Source organism: Tachysurus vachellii, chromosome 1 (genome assembly GCF_030014155.1).
Source record: "Tachysurus vachellii isolate PV-2020 chromosome 1, HZAU_Pvac_v1, whole genome shotgun sequence".
Lineage (NCBI taxonomy): Eukaryota > Metazoa > Chordata > Actinopteri > Siluriformes > Bagridae > Tachysurus > Tachysurus vachellii.
In genome coordinates, this window is record NC_083460.1 from 6634705 (window position 1) to 6657139 (window position 22435).

The 22435-nt window shown below is 36.1% G+C and overlaps 1 protein-coding gene across 1 annotated transcript; it reads left to right on the forward strand.

Annotated features, from left to right (window-relative positions):
- Positions 1-32: 32 nt before the first annotated feature.
- On the forward strand, positions 33-22117 carry creb3l3b (cAMP responsive element binding protein 3-like 3b). Its single transcript, XM_060870340.1, has 10 exons — positions 33-188; positions 7273-7389; positions 7742-8099; positions 9633-9757; positions 13030-13140; positions 15044-15150; positions 15570-15638; positions 17121-17205; positions 18793-18889; positions 20805-22117. Exons 1-10 carry the CDS (start codon positions 168-170, stop codon positions 21053-21055), a joined length of 1341 nt encoding a protein of 446 aa, XP_060726323.1. The 5' UTR covers positions 33-167; the 3' UTR covers positions 21056-22117.
- Positions 22118-22435: the final 318 nt, after the last annotated feature.

Here is a 22435-nt window from a genome sequence, read left to right on the forward strand (position 1 = left end):
ATGTTACCTGTCAGTCATAGCATTTGGACCAATAATATGTGGAATTCCCACGTCAATCACCCAGTGATATAGTGATTCAGACTTTACCCGAGTACATAGAGCACCAGAAGATTCCCAGAAGAAAACCTAAGAGAAAAACACTAAACTGAACCAAGACAAGTTTGAACATGGCGCTGCTTTCTGACAAGGTATTGAAATGTTTATTTTTCACTCATAAATCTTAATCTTCTCTCTGGGCAATAAAGAAACGTCCTTAGAAATATGTTAGAGTTGATATCTGTTACTACATGAAATATTTGAATAAAAAAAATTGTATATATATATATATATATATATATATATATATATATATATATATATATATATATATATATATATATATATATATATATTGTTTTACTATAGATTAATGTTCTCTGTCTTTAACATATTTATCCGGTGTTATTCTAAGTGGCTAATAGAACTGTGTATAACCAAAATATCCTGAAAGTTCATTTGCAAATATACGAAACAAAAAGATACACAAGTTTATAACAATAATCTTCAATTAAGTATTCCACTTCCTGGGTGGATTTACTGTTTTCACTGAGTTGGTCATTTATATTAGCTATACTACTACTACATAATAGACTATGATAGAATTTTGTTTAACGGCACTTTTTACTAGACAGATTAGCAGCTATTCCTTATATGTCCCCAGTATATAAGGGAATTGTGGCAAAAGAGACAAAGAAAGGTTACAGATAAAAAGCAAGAAACAATGGGAAGAATCATATCATGGGTTTTGTTTATTTAATTGTCTAGAAATTTGAATTTACAAAGAATATGTAGTAATCACTGAAGAGAAAGCAGAAACTTTTAGGCCACTAACCTTAAGAGGGAACATGTAGGGCTCTCAGTTTGAGCAGGAACTTGTAGGTCTCTAATATTAAGCAGGAACCTGAGCAGGAACTTTGTACGGCTCACACTCTTAGCAGGAACCTTTAGGGCTTTAACAATTACCTGGATGATAGTTGTTGAATGGATGGGATCAAAAATGAGCTTTTAATAAATGACCTAAAATGTTTTAATGGAGAGAGTAAAATTAAAAACAAAAGCAAGATCCACACACAGCCTAATGGACTAACAGCCTAATGGACTCATTCTAATGTTAATGGAAAATTCATAGTGTTTTATAGTGAAAAGTAAAGTCCAACTCATAATTGCTATGTATGCAGTTAATTAGCTATTTTGAGGTAAATCTGAAGGTCATCTTCATGCCTGTGGAAATGAAGAAAGTGTGACTGAGGACACAAAGTCAGCAGACAGAAGATCATTAATGGCTCTTGGTTGAGTGCAGAGAAAATGCTTGGAAAAGTAGTTAGCGACAAGATAACAATGCCGTGAAGCAGCTGCAATGTTTCAAAATTACAAATAACTCTAAGCATGACGGGTAATGAGTATGAAGTTTAGGTTTCCTAAAGTTTATCTGACCACAGGGCAGATGAAGGAGGTTTAATGAAGGAGGTTAGGACAGATCTGGCAGAGTAAGTCAAGTAATATTCAGAGTAAACAGGAGATAATGGGACAGAAGGAAGGAAAGGAAGCTCCAGTTACAATAGAAGCTTGTTTGTAAAGGTGAACAGGGTTTCAGGCTAACTGGTGCACGTGTTTAAAAAATACACTAAAAAACTTTTTTGGTTTTTCCAAAAAAAAAGTAAACAAAAATTGAGACAAAAAAAATTGACACAGTGTTTTATTGAATAAGGTTTACTCTATTTAGTAACTAAAGTCTGCAATGTGTAAATCCTATCCGATATATATTAGTTTAGTTTAGTTTAGTTATACATTTTATGGTGGCTTAGTGGTTAGCAAGTTCGCCTCACACCTCCAGGGTCGGGGTTCGATTCCCGCCTCCACCTTGTGTGTGTGGAGTTTGCATGTTCTCCCCGTGCCTCGGGGGTTTCCTCCGGGTACTCCGGTTTCCTCCCCCGGTCCAAAGACATGCATGGTAGGTTGATTGGCATCTCTGGAAAATTGTCCCTAGTGTGTGATTGTGTGAGTGAATGAGAGTGTGTGTGTGTGTGTGTGCCCTGCCATGGGTTGGCACTCCGTCCAGGGTGTATCCTGCCTTGATGCCCGATGACGCCTGAGATAGGCACAGGCTCCCCGTGACACGAGGTAGTTCGGATAAGCGGTAGAAAATGAGTGAGTGAGTGAGTGAGAGTGAGTTATACATTTTACCCCTATACTTACTACAAAGTTACATTTGAAGATTTAAATATTATAAAATCCAAATTGTCACTATTATTCTTATCAGTTTGGATCATTGCCTTTATTATAGACCTAAATTAAAATCTAGTTTTGTTAATGATATTTGAAGTATTATGTAGTATGTTAATCATGTCAGCATTTTATTGATCAAGTTCTCAATCTGCTACACAGCAGAACACACATTTCTCAAACAGTCAGCTTAAATGCTGTTTGATGTTGTGCTTTAAACAAGCAAGTCTCCAAAACAAGTCCAACTGTAGAAGGTATAAACACTGTTAGAGCCATGACTTGTGGTGCATTTGTGTTAAATTAGAAATGAAGACATTCTGAAAGTCTCTAAAATCTATCTATGGTCTATCTTATGCTTATAAGCTTCATAAATTTTAACTAAGCTGATAGTTAAAGATAGTATTAGAGTTAGCTACATATATTTGTAACCAATAAACACACATCAGTGCTAGCTCTAATTTTATTAATATATCAAACGTAATGTGTTGGTTATTACATAGGCTATTTTTAGTTAGATCAAGAGTATATGACAGATTTGCGTGGTGAGTGGATGGAAAAGCTTAGCTTAAACTCAATGAGGAGATGATTAGGAATACCGAAACTGTCTACACAATAAAATACAACGGAAATAGTGCTTAAAAACACCTATTCTGTGTCAGCAAGTATGAATATTTAAGGATTGTAATTTAGTTTGTTAACACAAATACATCAGTGATATGTTCAAATGATCTAAATATGTTGCATATTGAAAATATTGCATTTAGGATGTTTGACACTTTCACATGACGAGACAGACTTCGGACAGTTCAAACTACAGTATTTTGCTTCACTACTTTCACTTTGTCTTTATGTTACTACACAAACTCAGCTCTGTGATGCTTAGCTCTCCCTCGGTTGTTGGGGGAGACAACCAATCGCTCCATAAAACACAGCTAAATGGTGTACATCTTTCCCACACACTTTTCACAGTTTATGTCAGATCGCTTGTTCTTGCCCTCGAATTCACAGGGTGCAACATAAAAGATTACTAGTTACATTAGGAATATGGCCACAATTTTTAGATCTACATACTCAGAATACATTTGACCACATAGCAAACAGAGCACATGTCGTTGATGTACTGTACATACAACGTGTTACAACAGGTAGAAGGTAGGTGCCATTATTTTTACACAAATGGTCTTTATGACTTTAAATCAAAACAACTGCATTTTGAGCTCAAAAAGCAACATTCTCTTACATGTCTTCCCATAGGAACACATTCAAAGAGCTATTAAAAGACTAAAACCTGTGGGTTTTTGTTGAAATACCAAGCTATAACAGATGAAGCACAAAAAACAACAAAAGACAACAAAGCCTTCTGTTATTCTACAATCAATAGTGCAAAGCTGAAAGAAAATAGCAGTGAGACAGTTGAGATACCAGGTGAGATAAGTGTTATCAGTCTGAGCTCAGTGTGATCAGTACAGTATGGATGCCATCATGCTGGTTACACAGAAGATATCGTCCTTCATTCTTTTATTTATTCCTGTGGTGACCTTTATAGGAAAAGTCTTCAGTTGCAGAGCCGCATGCAAGCAAGGTATAGTTGCAATGCCCTTGGAGACAAATGTTCAACATAATCTACACTGAAAGTAAATTAACTGATAATATCATGTCCCAGTTTATTCCCAGAGCAAAAAACACAGTCCTTTATACTCAGAAGTATAAATGCACATTCTGTAACTGAAAAGCTTCATGATTTTTGGTTCACATCATATTTCATGTACCTTAGGTTCATTACCACTTCCAGGCTTATACCAGAGAAATTTGTCTACATATACAATGTGGTTTAATTAAAGAGAAACACATCACACATTTGAACCATTTATAGTTATATTTAATCTTGTGGAACATATGCAAGACATCATAGTTCCTGTTATAGCAGCTATAAACAGTCATTTCCTCACAAGACACATTTTTCTCTCTCTCTGGAAGTTAAAAAGACAGAAAAAACACAAATTGTTTAATTAAAACAGAAAAAATACAAATGTTTTAATAAAACAGAAAAAACACAAATTGCTTCAATAAGACGACAAAAAAAAACACAAATTGTTTTAATAAAACAGATAAAACTTTTTTTAATCAAAACAAAAAAAAGATTGTTTTAATAAAATAGACAAAACACAATTTGTTTAATAAAAACAGAAAAAAACACAAATTGTTTTAATAAGACAGAAAAAACACAAATTGTTTTTTATAAAACAGAAAAAAAAACAAAATCTTTATTAAAACAGAAAAAGAGAGATGCCAACTCTATGTGGTCTTTGAGGACAACAAGCTCCTCATCAATACATTTGTGGGACTGTATATTTATAATCACACCCTCTGGTGTCACCCATATGAGGATGAGGTTCCCCTTTGAGTCTGGATCCTCTCAAGGTTTCTTCCTTTACCATTAAAGAGAGTTTTTCCTCCCCTCAGTCACCTGAGTCACCTCAGACTTGCTCATTGGGGATAAAAACAAACACATTTAAAAATATCTAATATTATTTTTGAACTTTTGTATTATATTAATCTTTATTCTTATTATTCTTTATACTATATAAACATTTTGTTTTATGTTTATGTTCTGTAAAGCTCCTTTGAGACAATGTCCATTGTTTAAAGCGCTATACAAATAAATTTGAATTGAATTGAATTGCAAAAAAGAAATAATACAGAAACACCCGAGCTTATTTCCAGAAAGTTTCACTACATCCCTACTATATATATATATATATATATATATATATATATATATATATATATATATATATATATATATATATATATGTATATATATATATATATATATATATATATCACGAAATTAATATATTACTAAATACCTGATAAAAGAGATATTTATATTGACAGCAGTGCAATAACAAATTTTCAAAATTTTCAAAATTTAATGGCTAAGAGCTCTAATAACATAGATTCATTTTTGTCAGCAAGAGACAGAAGAGAAGATAAGAGGGATTTGTTTGAAACACAATATTATTGCAAGCCTTCTGTGGAAATGTTTCCAAGAAAATGCATCTAATCAATAGCAGAACACACATCTGTTAAAACAGCCATGTGATCTGTACTATAGATATCTGTCAGTATTGGAGACAAAAAATCGTCTGTCATGAGCCAAGTGTTAAGTACAGGTTTTTTTACACCCACAATATCAGTCTGAGATTTTTGACAGCTGCTGTGTCTGAGTTTTAGCCCCATCACAGTAACTATGTCACAGAAACCATATATTTTCAAAAACGTAGTAATAATCAAAGCCAAAAATGCTTCTTACAGAAACTATGCGCAATAGAAGAGTGGCAAGAGATTTGAGTGATCCTGACATCTCTGATCCCACTTTCATTATGTGTCATCTGACAATTCTGTCAGAATAAAAGAGTAGGTTTCTATTAAGGGTAAAAATAATGGTGTACAGGGTATATGCACAAGGGGAAAAGTGTGGTATTTTAGACTCATGGGTGTTTCGTTTGTACTCCCAGGGCTCATACTCTGCAATCAGAAATCTATTAGCACTTCTAGTTTAAGATAAGAGACCTGAAAAGGTGAGAATGCTCTGAAACCTTTCTTACCTTTCGCAATTCTCTGTCACTCTTTCTGCTTTTGTCTCTTCCTGTATTCTGGATTATCACTCATACTGAAAATGATTATTAAAGTGAAAATGTCAGCAATTTTTCCTAATTTCTTTAATGTTTTATCTGTAGTTGTGTCATTCTTGCATGAGTAGTCTTGACACTTTACATATTACAGTGATATCTTCTTCTTCTTATCATTAGTTGTCATGGTAATTTATGTCAATTAGTGTATTCTAAGTACATGAATGCTTTATAACAGAGGTTGTGAGGTTGCGTATTGGCAGCGTGTGGAAAGGTTTGAACTAAAAGGATCTAAAGGGAGACAGAAGGAGATTAAGGCACCAGAAATAACCATTAGAATTGTTTAATAGTAGCCAATGAGTTATGGAGAAAAAAAGATGGATTAAAGAAGAAACACTAAAATGTTTTACATCTATTTAAGTTTCTAAATGCTGCTGTACTTTGACCATTATTAATTTCTACATAGATTTTCCATAAATGTCATTTTTCTTGGACATTATCTTTTACATAGCACATTAAAAAAATCATTATCCAGCACATATAATGGTACGATAAATAACGGTAAAGATAAAAATAATATTAAAATAACATTTAAATGGTAAATATGGTAAATGTAAAGATTTACTTAAAAAAAAGCCCAACATAAATACATAAACAACAAACAAATAAATAAGTATATTCATTACAATAATTTACAATCATAATGTGTTAGACATGACAAATTATTGTAAGCTTAATTTTTTTTTTTCATTTAAAGTGAGTAAAACGCGATATTACTAATGTGAGAAGGGGGCGGGGCTTCCTGCGTGTCAGTCAGTTCATAACAATTGTGTAACTGTCAATCATTCGTTCATGAAATGGAGGCCAAGGTGGATGCAAATGCAGACTATTTATGAATCAAAGTGCTAACAAAACAGTAATTGACATAAAAACAAGTAACTGTGGAACGAAGCATACAGATTATGAGTGACACTGTGACACACATGACAACACAAGAAGGTTGTCAAAGAAACACAGAGAAATAAAAATAGAGGGTGCTAACGGTGAGTAATATAAAAGAGGTGTAAATGATTAGGACAAGTGACACCACATATGTGTATTTTCGCTATGTAGACAATAGGATGTGATTTTTAAAGAACTGTACAAACAGTGAGGTATCCAAGTATGACTTATTCTTTTGTTTAACTTAGATAAATGAATACAGAATACATAATGAAGCCATTCCTGTAGGGTATTCTGATGTGTTTGTGAGCTAGTCATAAAAAACATTCTGTTTTTAAATGATGGATTAAATGTAATGGTCATGTGATGGACAGCTTGGTTCAACCTTCCAGTTAGATATAATCAAAGTTTGTTTTGCTTTTGTCTCTGTCAGAGCATCAATGGGATGGAACTCTTAGATCTCCTCTTTGAGCAAGCTGATGACAACTCGGTTCCTGAAGAGCCTGAGGGTGGCCTTGTTAACCTCGCCTGGCCATTCCCCGATCAAAGTGTGAGTATAGTGGAATACGACACATCTGACCCGAAAGTTTCACTGACTTCTTATTAAATGAAGCACAAGCCAAGCTTCCATGTAGAGATTGTTTGGTTTGATCTTGAGGTTCCTTTTTCCTTTAAACAAGTGATCGGTGATGTCATACCTTTAGCAAAGCGAAGGCTTCATCTTGATTCACAAAGATTGGAGTGGGTGGTGTGTTCCTTCATGTACTCGCACTGTGGGGAATAAAGTTCCTTTGAAAACAGATACTTGGATCATTATGAGGCTCTGACCTACTTTTGTGTGTGTGTGTGTGTGTGTGTGTGTTGTGTCCATGTGTTCTGTGTGCACGTGCATCTTTCTGCAGTTATTATCCCACAGTGATGATGGAGCTGATCATTTCCTGGACTCCTTGTTGAATGTGTGTGAGTGTGGATCAGGCTCAAGCTCACCTCTATGGGCCCCATCACCCTGTGATAGCGGAATCAGTGATGATCCCCTCTCTGACCATTTAGACAGTCCTCCTCCTCCTCCTCTTCCTCCTCCTCATAATCATCCTTCTTCCAACATGCTCTTTGACTCCTTAATCTCTCAGCACCACAATCTTTTTCCTGTTTCTACTCCTTCTCTTCATCCTCCTTCTCAGTGCCATCATCAACTTCAACAACAACAGCACTCCACATGGGCCTCAAGCTCAGCAGAACATGATGTTTCTATTAATGTCGGTAAGAAACCTTGGTTCAATTTAGCATTTAAGGTAGTAAAAGTATGTAACCTGAATGTGTTTGATAGCATTCTGCAAGTCATGGTAGGTTTTAAATATAAAAAAGAAGCAATTTCTTCTCTCAGTTCATTCACATTTAGAGGAAAAGGATACTGTAGCTGCTTAAAGGTTTTTTCTTAGGTTTTTTGACTTCGGTGACTGAAAAGAAAACATTTTTGAAACAATCAGACATTTAGAAAGATTAGTGAAGATAATGTGTCATAAATCTACTCTGTAAATGTATTCATTTTTTTCTACAATATAAATGTTTTTAACTGAGAAATGAAATGAAAGTCATATTTTGTGTGTGAATATGAACTTTTATTACTTATTAAAATAGTTTATGAAATGTTAAATATCATGTAAATAAACGTTATTTACCATTAGCCAGAAATTAACTTGCTAACTAGCCAATTTATGCTAGCTACTGGAAATGTAAATAGCAATTTGCAAAGAGAATGGCAAATCTTGTTCAATGTAGCCAGTTACCAACTTCTGGGGGGAAGTCGTGGCCTAATGGTTAGAGAGTCTGACTCCTAACCCTAAGGTTGTGGGTTTGAGTCTCAGGCCGGCCACGACTGAGGTGCCCTGGAGCAAGGCACCGGACCCCCAACTGCTCCACGGGCGCCGCAGCATAAATGGCTGCCCACTGCTCTGGGTGTGTGTTCACGGTGTGTGTGTGTTCACTGCTGTGTGTGTGCACTTTGGATGGGTTAAACACAGAGAACAAATTTTGAGTATGGGTCACCAGACTTAGGCGAATGTCACGTCACTTTCACTTAATGTTAGCAAATTAGCAAAACTCTATCCTCTTAAATGAGATGGTGTTCAAGGGAGGCCTTGTTTTGTACTGGAACTTAGTTATTAACTCATAAATAATGAAGCATAAACAGAACATACTCTACTGTATATCAGCTTGTATCTGTTTGGGTAAACCACAAGTTTGTATTTTTTTTTTTATATAAAAATGTTACAAATGTCGGGGGGCATGGTGGCTTAGTGGTTAGCACGTTCGTCTCACACCTCCAGGGTTGGGGGTTCGATTCCCACCTCCACCTTGTGTGTGTGGAGTTTGCATGTTCTCCCCGTGCCTCGGGGGTTTCCTCCGGGTACTCCGGTTTCCTCCCCCGGTCCAAAGACATGCATGGTAGGTTGATTGGCATCTCTGGAAAATTGTCCATAGTGTGTGATTGTGTGAGTGAATGAAAGTGTGTTTGTGTGCCCTGTGATGGGTTGGCACTCCATCTCCAAAATGAGAGTGAGTGAGTTACATATGTCCCCACAACTCTTGAGATGTGGACCTTTTTTTGTTTAAAAAAACTGGCAGCTTTTGTTTTAAACAGTATAGGAGACAAATTATTTCATTTATAATTCTAAGATTAAGATTAGCGTTAGGTGTAGGCATAGCATTTCGTTTTGCATTAATAATTATGTCAGTAGAAGGTCCTTACACGGATGTGTGTGTGTGTGTGTGTGTGTGTGTGTGTCTGTACAGAGACCTGGGAGTCCAGTCTATCTTTGTACAGTTCGACAGTTCCTCAGTGTGTGTCAAGCTCAGATGCCCCTTCAGTTTTCCACCTCAGCGTAAAGGATCTGCTCCTCTCTAATTTAGGAGAACCTGTGAGTGTGCTCATATTATACAACTAAACTGAATATACATGTATATTATATCCCAGAATACCACTATCTGTATCTGTCCAAATATTGCTCCAAATATTCGAACTTCTGTCTGTTAGAAGGAGTCTCCAGTGTCAGTGCTTTGTAACGTTCAGACGTTAAGCTGTATTTTGCTTTGACTCTTAAGGCCGGTGGGCTTTGAATTCTGAACGCTACCATTTAGTAGCTAGCAATTCCAGCCTTGTTAGAAAGGCAAAATTAAATTCTGTAAATACATAATTACATTTACAGTATTTGGCAGACGTCCTTATCCAGAGCAGCTTTAATTTTTTTTTTTATCTCATTTGATATATCTGAGCAATTGAGGGGTTAAGGGTCTTGATCATGGGCCCAGCAGTGGCAGTGGCAGTTTAGTGGACCTGGGATTTGAACTCACAATCTTCCAATCCGTAGTCCAGCACCTTAACCAATAAGTTACAAAAAAGACCACATTATGCAACTTCCGTTCCTGCAATTAGTTTATTCCAGATACACATCTGCCCAATGAAACTTTCTGGGAAGTTATTTATTTATTTATAAATTAAAAAGCATTTGCATGTATTTAGTATACTGTTCAAATCTTGAACTAGCAGACATGAAAACCAATAGTGCGTGTACCTTTATATCCAGTGGGGTGAATACTTATGCAAAAACAAAAGTCTGCTGTTTGTTTGAATATTGGCAAATGATTCTATACACGTCACTACAACACACACACACACACACACAGAGTATTATAATAAGATTTGAAATGCAGCAGGAAGGGAAGAGAGTGAAAGGGAGATGTATCTTATGGGGTTCACATGCTAATAAAGCTGAAAATGAGGAGGCAACCGAGTAAAGCGCCAAGTCGAGGGACTGCAGCAGACACATCGGACACAAGAGTACGTAAATCTGCATCTCACTGCATAAACAGAGTTATTCTGAGCCACTGATAATTATGTATGGCTTTGAGTGAGAAGCCTGTCTGTCAAAACTGCATTCTGACAACAGAAGTGATGCACAGTGAAGCTTTAAGTATTTATTTATTTTTTTTTATGTATTAGTCTCCATACTCATTGCATATTCAATATAGCCTGGTAATGTCACAGGATTTGATACAGAAAAAGTTTTGACTGAATTATACAAGCATCTTCAATGTAACTACTGAGGATATACTGTCTTATAGATGAAATACTGCAGCACATCTCATGTAAAAATAAAAGGTAGGATAAAAAAAAGGTAGGTTCAAGTCCATTGGAGAAGAAAAAGCAAAAATATCTGTGTGGTAGTACATGGTGTCACTAGTACAACTTGTATCACCGAATTAACAGTATCACTGAAATAAACAATAAAAAAATGGTCATTTCTGTACATACGACATAAAACCGTACTGCATTTTGCAAGGACGGTGTGTGTAAATTTCGCGCCTTTGTCCGTCAGAGCTAGCAGCAAAGCTCAACTGGTTCTACCATCTCTCAGAGTAAGAAGTAGGTATACAGCAAGACTCTGTCGAGTTTCTGTTCTGGCACCGAGGTGTTGGAATAAACTTCCCCTAGATGTCCGAACAGCTGAGTTACTGGCTATTCACAAACGACGGGTGAAGACCTACCTCTTCCCGAAACACTTAAACACTTTAGCACTTCTTCCCCTGTTTAAATATGAACAAAAAACAACAACTGAGTTTTAGGTTGATGGTATCTTAAGTCTGTAACCCAGTGAACCAGTAATTCATCAATAGAGAATTAAAAGCAATCTGACAAATGACTTCAATGTAAATGTGTGTAGTCTGATCAATCTCAATTACTTAGCTGAATGAAATGAATTTATAACTCAGATGACATCCTATATTTTTTTCAGTTTTTTTAACTCTATAATTTCAAAACCACTGACACCTGCTTGTTAGCTGGGACATCGTTACACCAGTTTCTCACAATCTGCCTGCCTTACCGTCACCTTCATTCATTATCATTCTGGATTTGACACCGCTTCAGATTCTTATCTGTCACTATTTGACCCGATCTTGTCACAACTGAGCTTTGCCTTCAGCAAAGTGGGAAGAGTTAAAGTGTACAGCAATCCCAATTTACATACTCAGCTACAAGACACGATGGTGTAAAAACAGCCGAGCGAAACAAAGCAAACATACAAAACACACAAAAAAACAAAAAACTTATCATTTACACTTGGTTTTTAATGAGCAGCACAAGGCTTCCAAGCAAAGTGGATGAGAATTGAACAGAATTAAACCCACTTTTGCCAACAGAGCAGATGTTCAAATGACTCCAGGGGACAGGGATGGGGATGGTGGGTGTTCAAGCTGTTTGTATATTGAACACAATGCCCTTGTAAAACTTTTCTGGCTCAAGATAAATCGGTTTTTGCATGTGACAGTACATTTTAAACCAGATTAAAGCAAAGAGTCTCTCTTCTAATGAATCAGCAAATCACACTTTTTCCCAAGAGTCTGTAAGACACACTTCAAAGCTGAAACTAGTGGGAGTTTTGTAATGAAGCAAATTTTCATTCATGCATGACACATGCTGCAAATGATAGCAGTGTAGGCTAAATAGATTTAAAAAGCACAGCTAATAAATAAATAAACAGCCAATAATCAACTTTAATAACTTAAGAGTCTTTAATTCCGCTGAGATTATGTTAACGCACCGACGTGGATTATTAAGTGTTTTATTCCTGTTATACCACAGCAATTTGCCACAAATTACATTTTGTATATATTAACAAATAATACAACCTACACTTTATTCAGTTTTAGTTACATTTATAATGTCCATGAGATTAATTATTAACAATAGATCCTCTGACCAGCACATGAATATTATCATGTTACCAACAAACCTCAAAGCCTTTCATCTTGAAGACTTTCCTCTAATTAAAATTAAATGAAATTTAATTTTGGAAATGGAAAAAATGGAACAGCGGATTGTCCATCATTGTGGATTGTGTGTAAATATGTACAATGAAATAGAATTCTGACCAATCAGAATGGAGAATTTAACCGGATGTGGTATAAAAGTTAATAGTAAATAGTGAAAGATTGTGAACTACTCATAAATTGTGTCGTGAACTAAGTATATGTCTTTTGCGCTCAAGAATGGAATCGTGCTTTTGTGAAAGCTGTCTAAATTAATTATGATACATATATCTAGAAGTCATGTGACACAACCAAACTATAAATATGTGTGTGTGTGTGTGTGTGTGTGTGTGTGTGTGTGTGTGTGTGTGTGTGTGTAAAGCCTAAGCAACCTTCCGACAACTTGCTGCAGGATCTCGTTCTTAATGAGGAAGAGAAGAAACTTTTAGCCAAAGAAGGAGTGTCTCTACCCAACCAGCTTCCCCTAACCAAGGTAACACTATAGCTTACAAATGTATGTACGTCATTTAAATATTTAATCATCTCAAATGCTTTTAATATGCGTAGGGTACTTGAGTGAATTTTTTTATACCTGGGCATACACACATCCCTGTGTTCCTACATGTGACTAATATAAAATGTGCTGAGGTTAAACAAACCTCATAAATAAACTGATGGGAGAATGTGACCAGGAAAGCAATGAGCACATTACAAAAAAGTCCTAATTACACACACACACACACACACACACACACACACACACACACACAAACACACACACACACACAATATCAATCACATTGATATTTTTATAACTAAGCACATCTGTGCATATTTTAATAAATTCAGCGTCTGCTGTTCCTGTACACACTGTGATTGCTTTGTTTAGATTTCAAAAAGAGTTCACTGTGCGATTATGTCTGGTCAGTTATCTGAAGAACTTTAAACCATTCACACATTCATCGATTTCCTGGAACATGAGTGATGGCAAAAAGTAAGTTACTTGATACTTACTTGATAATCATCAATATGAACTAATCACAGATTAAAGCATGTACTAGTCATGAACTAATGAATTCATGCGTGAATAAAGTACATACATAATTTAGTATGCTAGAACTAATAAAATGACTTAATGCATTCATTAACTCAACTAAATAAAAAATGCTATGTAGAACAGAATATGAATGAAACATACAGCATTTCAAAGTCTTTATATAATTTCTCATATGAAAGTGAAAAAGTGAAGTTACGGCAAAGTACGGTGACCCATACTCAGAACTTGTTCTCTGCAATTTAACCCAAAGTGCACACACACACACACAGCAGTGAACACACACACACCATGAAAACACACCCAGAGCAGTGGGCAGCCATTTACAGTATGCTGTGGCGCCCGTGGAGCAGTTGGGCTGTTTGGTGCCTTGCTCAAGGGCACCTCAGTCGTGGCCAGCCCGAGACTCAAACCCACAACCTTAGGGTTACGAGTCAGATGCTCTAACCATTAGGCCACGACTTCAGGAACGGTGCTAGTCTGCTTTCAAAATTTACACTGATAATCTTCATCAAATGTTGTAATACTAATACTAATTACAAATAATAATCTCAACTCTTTTTGCGTCATCCTCCATACATTTCTCTTCAAACCCCTCTGTAATACAAGTATGTGCTCTAGATAGAGAGCTGGGGAACAGTTATTCTTTTATCAATCACGATTATATATTATATATAAATACGTACTATAAGATGATAAGATTTCCACTGTTTTAGTCTTAGATAGAGCAGAAATGATTCAGTTTATACCTTCGAGTTAGTAACAAGCATGCACGTAAGATGGTCATTATTTACACATGATTAGTCCGTGATTAGTACATCATAACTCATCATTAGTTCATATTTATTTAATTATTAATTTAGGATGACTGCAGGATTATTCATGAACTCTTATTGATAAATGTTACAAAAATCTCTGTTAAATAGGCAATGAAGAACAAGAATATCATCCTGATACCAGTACATCAAAGGTCTGATTTAACCCAATTGAGCTTGGATTAAAATATCACATGCAAAATAGATGACTAAAGAAAATGAAAAAAATAAATAAATAAATAAATAAATAGCAATAGCAACTTTAACATTAATTAACAGTAGACATTGTTGTGTTTTAGTCCTGGGCTTGAGATGAACTTTTTTTAATCCACTTTATTGGCTGATTCTCTGTTGGATTAAAGAAACGCGTCTTTTATCCTGTCTGAAATATTAATAAAAGCTGTGTGCTACACTTATTTGAGTCTAAGGCTGTTTAATTGCAAAAAAAATTATCCACAGTATGGGGCAAATTTTAACTGTTCACTATTTGATCTAAGTGTGTGTTGTTGTTTCTGTCCTTTCATTAGTATGAAGAGAAGGTCCTGAAAAAGATTCGCAGAAAGATCCGGAACAAACAGTCTGCACAGGAGAGCAGAAAGAAGAAGAAAGAGTATCTTGATAGCCTAGAAGGAAGGTAAGGTCTCTTGCTCTTTTCCCTCAATGCTCAGAAATCTTTAAAAGCGTCAAATAAATAAAAGGCCTTGAAAATAAACAAGGCATACAAAGCATGAATGGCTGTGAAAAAGTATGCATGGGTGTGAGAAACCGCTGGAAGAATAGCTGTCTGATTTATATGATCTCCTGCTGCCTGCCTGCCATTCAAAAGTTTGTGGTGTACAATTATAATTTGTTAAGCTCACACTCTTCAGCGTGTGTGTTCAGGTGTGATAGCACTTAGACTGAGCGAAATAAAGGCATAGGATACGACTTAGCAGAGAAGCTCAATACATACTGGAAGTGATTCATGAATGTGTACGTACACGTGTGTATATTTCTGTGTGTTCCTGTTATAAATGTATGAGTTATTAATAGGTGATAAAATGTATTATTTAGAATGGCTGCTTGCGGTGCCCAGAATATGGAGTTGAAGAAGAAAGTGATTCAGCTGGAGAAAACCAACACGTATGGCTCCTCATAACAACACAATCAATCTACACCATGTAGTAATGAGATCATTCACCAAAGTAGCATAATAACACTGCTCATGTATTATACATGGTAAATTTCTGCATTCTTATTCCAATGACCTTTTTTTTTTTTTTTTTTTAAATAATTCATGGATTTGTAACTTAATCTGTGATAAGAATCGATTCAAATATAGCTGTTTAAAGGGGCGATCTGAGGGGGTCCAAATAGTGGCCTCAGAGGTCAGTTTATGTCAAATTACATAGAATGCTAAAGTGACTTTAAGTGCATTAATATATTAACTGATGGCAGGTGAATACATGAAACACATAAAAAATGTCTTAATGTCTTAAATGTAAGCCTTTAATTTGTCTTAAAATGTTTTCCCCGGGGGGCACGGTGGCTTAGTGGTTAGCACGTTCGCCTCACACCTCCAGGGTTGGGGGTTTGATTCCCGCCTCCGCCTTGTGTGTGTGGAGTTTGCATGTTCTCCCCGTGCCTCGGGGGTTTCCTCCGGGTACTCCGGTTTCCTCCCCCGGTCCAAAGACATGCATGGTAGGTTGATTGGCATCTCTGGAAAATTGTCCGTAGTGTGTGATTGTGTGAGTGAATGAGTGTGTGTGCGTGACCTGCGATGGGTTGGCACTCCGTCCAGGGTGTATCCTGCCTTGATGCCCGATGACGCCTGAGATAGGCACAGGCTCCCCGTGACCCGAGGTAGTTCGTTTAAGCGGTAGAAAATGAGTGAGTGAGTGAGTGAGTGAGTGTTTTCCCCAAATCATCCACATCTATATTTATGCCATCTATGAGACCTTATGATCTAAGCATTGCTCAACTCAAACCGTTCATCTGTTCAGCTGTTTAGTTTTTAGCCCTTTTACCAACAGTTATTACTGAACGTAAGGAAAAAATGCAGAGTGAAATCTTTTGAACATTTATTAAAAGTGCACTGAAAAACAGTTAGAGGTGGCTAGATAGATAAAGTCATTTGACACATCTCCATTTGACATTCTCCGTTTCCTCCCTGGTGAATTATTCCAACGTTTGGAAGGTTTTGCACTTTCCACAAGTGTCTTTGAACCAATTTGTCGCTGCCTCAGAGAATTTCTAGGCTTTAGCACAGCTCTAGCGTGAGGATATGTCGTAAAATCCACCGTTACCTAAACGTCTATCACTACAAAAGTGCACCGTTTATTTTAAACACAAATAATTTCCTGTGTATTTCTAAAAGCATAAAATATTAAATGATTGTGGATTTTAATCCGCATGTCCCAGAAAAACTGCCCATTAAACGATTAACCGCTAGTTTAACATCAACATTAAATCAATACTGATTTTGAATCAGGCTGAAGACACAAAGTGCCACAGATGATAATTGAAGTATCTATTTCCTGCTATTACACCACTCTCTCATTATTAAACCATTCTCTCTCTCTCTCGCTCTCTCTTTCTCTCTCGCTTATTCTCTTTCCCTTTCAGGTCTCTGATGGAGCAGTTACGAAGGCTGCAAGCCCTGGTTATGAAAAGCTTGAACAAGCCTGCTCAGACTGGCACGTGTATCATGGTGAGTGACCATGTGACAAGCGAGACATAATGTCATTGACGTCATGCAAACTGAAGGTCTATGCAAACTGAAGGTCTTTGTGATTCGTCAAAAACAGTTTAAAGTTTCAAAATCTTACCCTGGTTGTTCATCATATATATCATCTTGGTCAGTTGAGTCATCTTGGTCAGTCAGGAAATGTGAGGAACCTGTGAGGACATCACACAGTTTTTGATTTTAAATAAAGGATTTAGAAATTTATAGGCAGGCTAACTTGGAAAAACTATCTCGTTACAATCCTAATATCATTTTTTGCTGAGGTAAAACATAAAAAGGAAATAAACATATTTTGGTGAGATATAGACAACAGAATTTTAATAGAAATCAATTACGCTAACATGAGACAGGTTTTCTCAGACCACCTCACACATCATCGGTTATATTCAGAATTCTAAATAATGACATTTCTTCTGTTAGTAAAGCACACTTTTCCTATCAAGGTTGTTAGGTAGACTGACTGCATTTTTTAAACCGACTCCTTGTTCAAAGTGATGTAGGCTACAAATTACATGTAGGCTACAAATTGTTTTTCCTACACTATCATATGCATTTATCAAATTGTATAACACACATTTATACTAAAAACCTGTTTATACTAGAATTCTAAAGCCAGTTGGTGGAGCATCAGTCAACATTTACATAAAACCCATATTTTTGTGTCACAATTATTGTCTCTTGTAATCACGCATACACAATACATATGTTTAAAACAGGAATATTCCTTCCACCTTCAGCAATTTTGATGCTACAAGTCTGACATTTCCACTGTAGAGTGAGGTTACCACTAAATTGATATATAATGTAGTGGATGCTCGTGTATGCCAGACACTGCACTCTGTTCACACGTGAACCTGCTCCACAGGGGCATCATGCCCTAGATGTGGAGTTTATTAATGAGTACACAAGTAAAGCACTCATTATCCCATAGTATTCAAGCTGCTTGATGTGATAAATGAATAATTTATAAGTGGTGTGGAAAGACTGATGCGAAAATCAGATGAATTCAGATGCCAAAGCCTTGACCTGAACTTTGCAGAACTGACGTGAAGTACATAGTAGATTCCTAGAATTTTTGTTCTTACACTTAAAGGCAATTAGGTCCCAAGACAAACTTACTTGAGGGATGAAACAACAGAGATTATATATATACTGTATATATTTTTTTTTGCAATTTATATGTTGCATCCGATCAGATATTTTTACGGCTTCAATATTAATACTGGAAAGTCGCAATCAGAATACAAGTTGTTGGATTGCAATACAGTAGATCTTCTGTTAATATATGAATATAGTGAAACTAATTATAGTGCCTACAAAGCTGTGCTAGAATTCAGAGCATAATACAAAACACTGGATAAAAAATACACTGCATCAAGTGCAAATAACATAATGGACCTAAGACACAATATATATGTGTCTAACTACAAGGCAGAACAGCATAAAGATATGATAATCCACATGCTAGATGCAGATGAACTGAAAGTGATAAATTCTGTGGAGATAAAAGATAATATTGCAATTAAATCATTTCATCTATCTTTCTTCCAGGTGCTACTGCTGTCTTTCTCTCTCATCCTGTTCCCCAGGTTCCAACCACTGGCCCACAGCAGGACGAGCGATCCTGAGGAGTTTAGCACAGGCGAAGGTGTGTGTCTTAGTGAGCTGAAAGTTTGAATGCATCACCTACTTGTATAGCAGCATTAGAAAATCCTTCACATTGTGAAGGTACTATACAGTATATAGTTTTAGAAAGCTATATAGTTTTCTATATAGATATATAGTATATATTTCTATATAGATATATAGCTATATAGATATATAGATATATAGTTTTCTGAGCTGAAATGTGTTTTATTTGTATTTTTTTCTTAACCTGAAGAAAAGTTCTAGGATTTTAAGTCTGGAAGAATTGCATTCAAGGTTTCTATTTCACCAGTGGTGCAGGAACATGTGAGACATTTTGACACCTGATAGCCGATTAGAAACCGAATTAAGAATGATTCATGTCCATATAATGACTTGATAAAGTGTGGAATTCACTGTGTAAGGAACTCACATGCTGCTAGCAAGGATTAGACGAACTGACTATTAGTAAATTGTCATTTCTTTTTGTTTTGGTGAAATATAAGAAAACACAATTTTATTTTTCTCACAAACAAACACTTGGAGGAAGGATGCAAATGTAGTTTGTTTTATTAAGCGTCCCAAAAATAAGTACGACTAAAAATATATAGAACGCTTCTTAAAATAAAAGATAAAAGTGAAATTGGTTAAAAAACTATATATGATATGTTATGCAAGCAAAAGGGTCATAAACTGGCACAGGTCAACCAAGGTTACAATCAAATAGATTATATATAGATAGATTATATTATATTATGTACAGACTCTCAAAATAGAGACATCGTGTCTGGTAGCTGAAGCTGAACTAGACCGTGTGGGAAATATATACAGAAATGTGCCAAAATATGTACGTACGAAATGTATGGTCATTTAGAACAAAACAATACATGTAGTAACAATATATAAGGCAGTCCTAAAAAACATTGATTTTGTGTTTTCTTATGCAAACCATTCACTGCTGAGAATTTGACCAGTTTATTAGCAGGAGTTTGAAATGAGGAATTCGAAGCACTGGATAATTCATGAAGCTCAGAGCTAGACAAGAGACCTGGATATCATGTCTCATCTCAGACATGTTTAGATCGGTTGAGGTGATAGCTTTCTTTGTCATTATTTTTTACCCCAGGGATGCAGTGATTTCTGATCTTACACCTGGGGTCATTTTTTGAAAATAATCATAATGAGCCAGTTAAATTTGCTAGCAGAAATTAAGTGAGCTCAATTTTGAATTTCCTTTAATTTGGTATGATTGAAGTATTTTTTTCTCAAGTCCTATTTGAAGATGGAACATAAAGCAGTTTTGGCAATTGATCTTGGGCTGGCTTATTACTTATCATATTACTTATCATTCAGAATCCAAATCATCTTCATTTACTTGGTGCAGTGAATCTGCAAAGACCTCTGAGAAAGACAGATACTTAGTGTTACACTTTGGTCAATTCTTACCAAGATCTTTATGGTAATGGATGAGATAAGTTGCATTGCCAACATTACTTGATACATTATCAAGTATGGTTTTATATATTTTTTAAGAACTATTTCACTTTAACCTGGAACTTTACCTTTTACTTATAGCAAGTACTTTCCCAGTATTTCATTTGACCATATTTTTTGATGCAAGTATCAACGTCCAACATTTGATGTCCAGCATATAAATGAGTCCTGTTTTGTGGGCTGACCCTGTGGCACCATTCCCAAACTTCAGATCCCTCAAGACTCATCCCATGCCAGTTAATCACTGAGCATTTGATTAGTTCTTTCAGGTGCTCAGTAGGTGACATGAGCCTGATATGTGAAAAGACCAGCATGTTCCATTTCCATTATTGGGACTCTGAACTGAATTTTGATCAGACCAGGAGTAGAAGCTCTTACCAAAAGTTTATGCATTGACTGTTAATGCACTAATGTAGATTCCTGCTTGTGTGTGTCCCTTCTAGTTCAGTCACGCTCACTACGCTCTGTGGTCGAGGTCCATAGTCTGCAGCCAGTCACCTCCATGGACAGGCACATGGAGACCAACCTCATTTCCAAGCTGCACATCAGGCCTGAATATGCCGATATGGACCCACTGCACCACAACTACAGTTATGGAGATCAGGAGCATCACCATGGTGACCCAATCACCGGGCACACGGCCACGTTGGGTTGGCATAAATCACAGCTGTGTGCTCAGAAAGACAGGAAATGATGTCATACATCAATTGACATATTAAGTGTTGATTAGAAAGGAGAAAATTTGAGTACTTGTTTTTGTAGAACCCGACTGGTTCAGAGAAAGCAACATCATGCTCACTGACAAAGAGTTATCGGTTCTTTGAAAGTCTAATTATTTTACAGAGTTGACATCTGACTTGTACTGATATGAGTAAACAAAAATGAAAAATGAAATTACGATAAGGTTCAGATTTTGTTCACAGTATGGTTTGGTCATATTAACATAATAACTGTGGCAAAGTTGTATTTTTTTTTGCTTTATCTTGTTGCATGCGTCATTTCTGTCTGAATCAGTTCATTGTCAAACAGAAGTTCAGACTCAATGGCAAAACCGTGTCACTCTGTATAAGATATTTAAGATAAACAGCACTGGTGGAGTCTTTAGCAAATCAGAGCTCAGTGAGGACAAGGATTAAGATTAGGTAAATCTTCAGCACATTAAATAACTGAAAGCTTTTATCATGACTGAATAGACAAGAAAATATATCTTTTGCTTATAGAAATAGCAAAAAAATAAATCCACACATATTTGTAACAATTTTCAGAAATAGAAAAACAACTAAAAAAAACCTAATAACACATCTGTAGACAAACCCTATTAGAATTTAGTGAGTTGATTGGCATCTCTGGAAAATTGTCCGTGTGTGATTGTGTGAGTGAATGAGAGTGTGTGTGTGTGTGTGCCCTGCGATGGGTTGGCACTCCATCCAGGGTGTATCCTGCCTTGATGCCCGATGACGCCTGAGATAGGCACAGGCTCCCCGTGACCCGAGGTAGTTTGGATAAGCGGTAGAAGATGAATGAATGAATGAATGAAAGTTGGAGATTAAAGAAAATAGGATATGTGCTTTTTATGTGCTAGAAATAAACTTCCAAAAATAAATGTTAATTCTGTATACATTTTAGTTTCAGTTCTCTCAATGCAACGTAACACAATGCCACCATCTGTGTATCTGGATCTGTTTACTGCCCCAAATAATTGTATCTGAATCTTTAATTGGAAGTAAAAGAGATGTTGGTGTGGGCTAAACTACAAGGTTTATTTTTTGTTTGTTTGTTATTTTTGGGAAATGGCAATTGATCTTGGGCTGGCTTATTACTCATCATACCTGATTATGCAGTCCAGTGTGCTCCTTGTTTCATGTTGTCAGACTGCTTTCACTCCTAACGTGCTTGATTTTTTACTTGGATTTTGTTTAATAACTGCTCCCATTAACATAAGCAGCAAGAGCTGCAGCTTCAGAATCCAAATCATCTTCATTTACTTGGTGCAGTGAATCTGCAAAGACCTCTGAGAAAGACAGATACTTAGTGTTACACTTTGGTCAATTCTTACCAAGATCTTTATGGTAAT

Bases quoted from the DNA above. Each gene is read 5' to 3' on its own strand.
- creb3l3b (XM_060870340.1), top strand. From the start codon at position 168: ATGGCGCTGCTTTCTGACAAG. The intron at 7,390-7,741 runs GTGAGTATAGTG...ATCTTTCTGCAG, and splicing joins GGCCATTCCCCGATCAAAGT to TTATTATCCCACAGTGATGA. The intron at 8,100-9,632 runs GTAAGAAACCTT...GTGTCTGTACAG, and splicing joins TGATGTTTCTATTAATGTCG to AGACCTGGGAGTCCAGTCTA.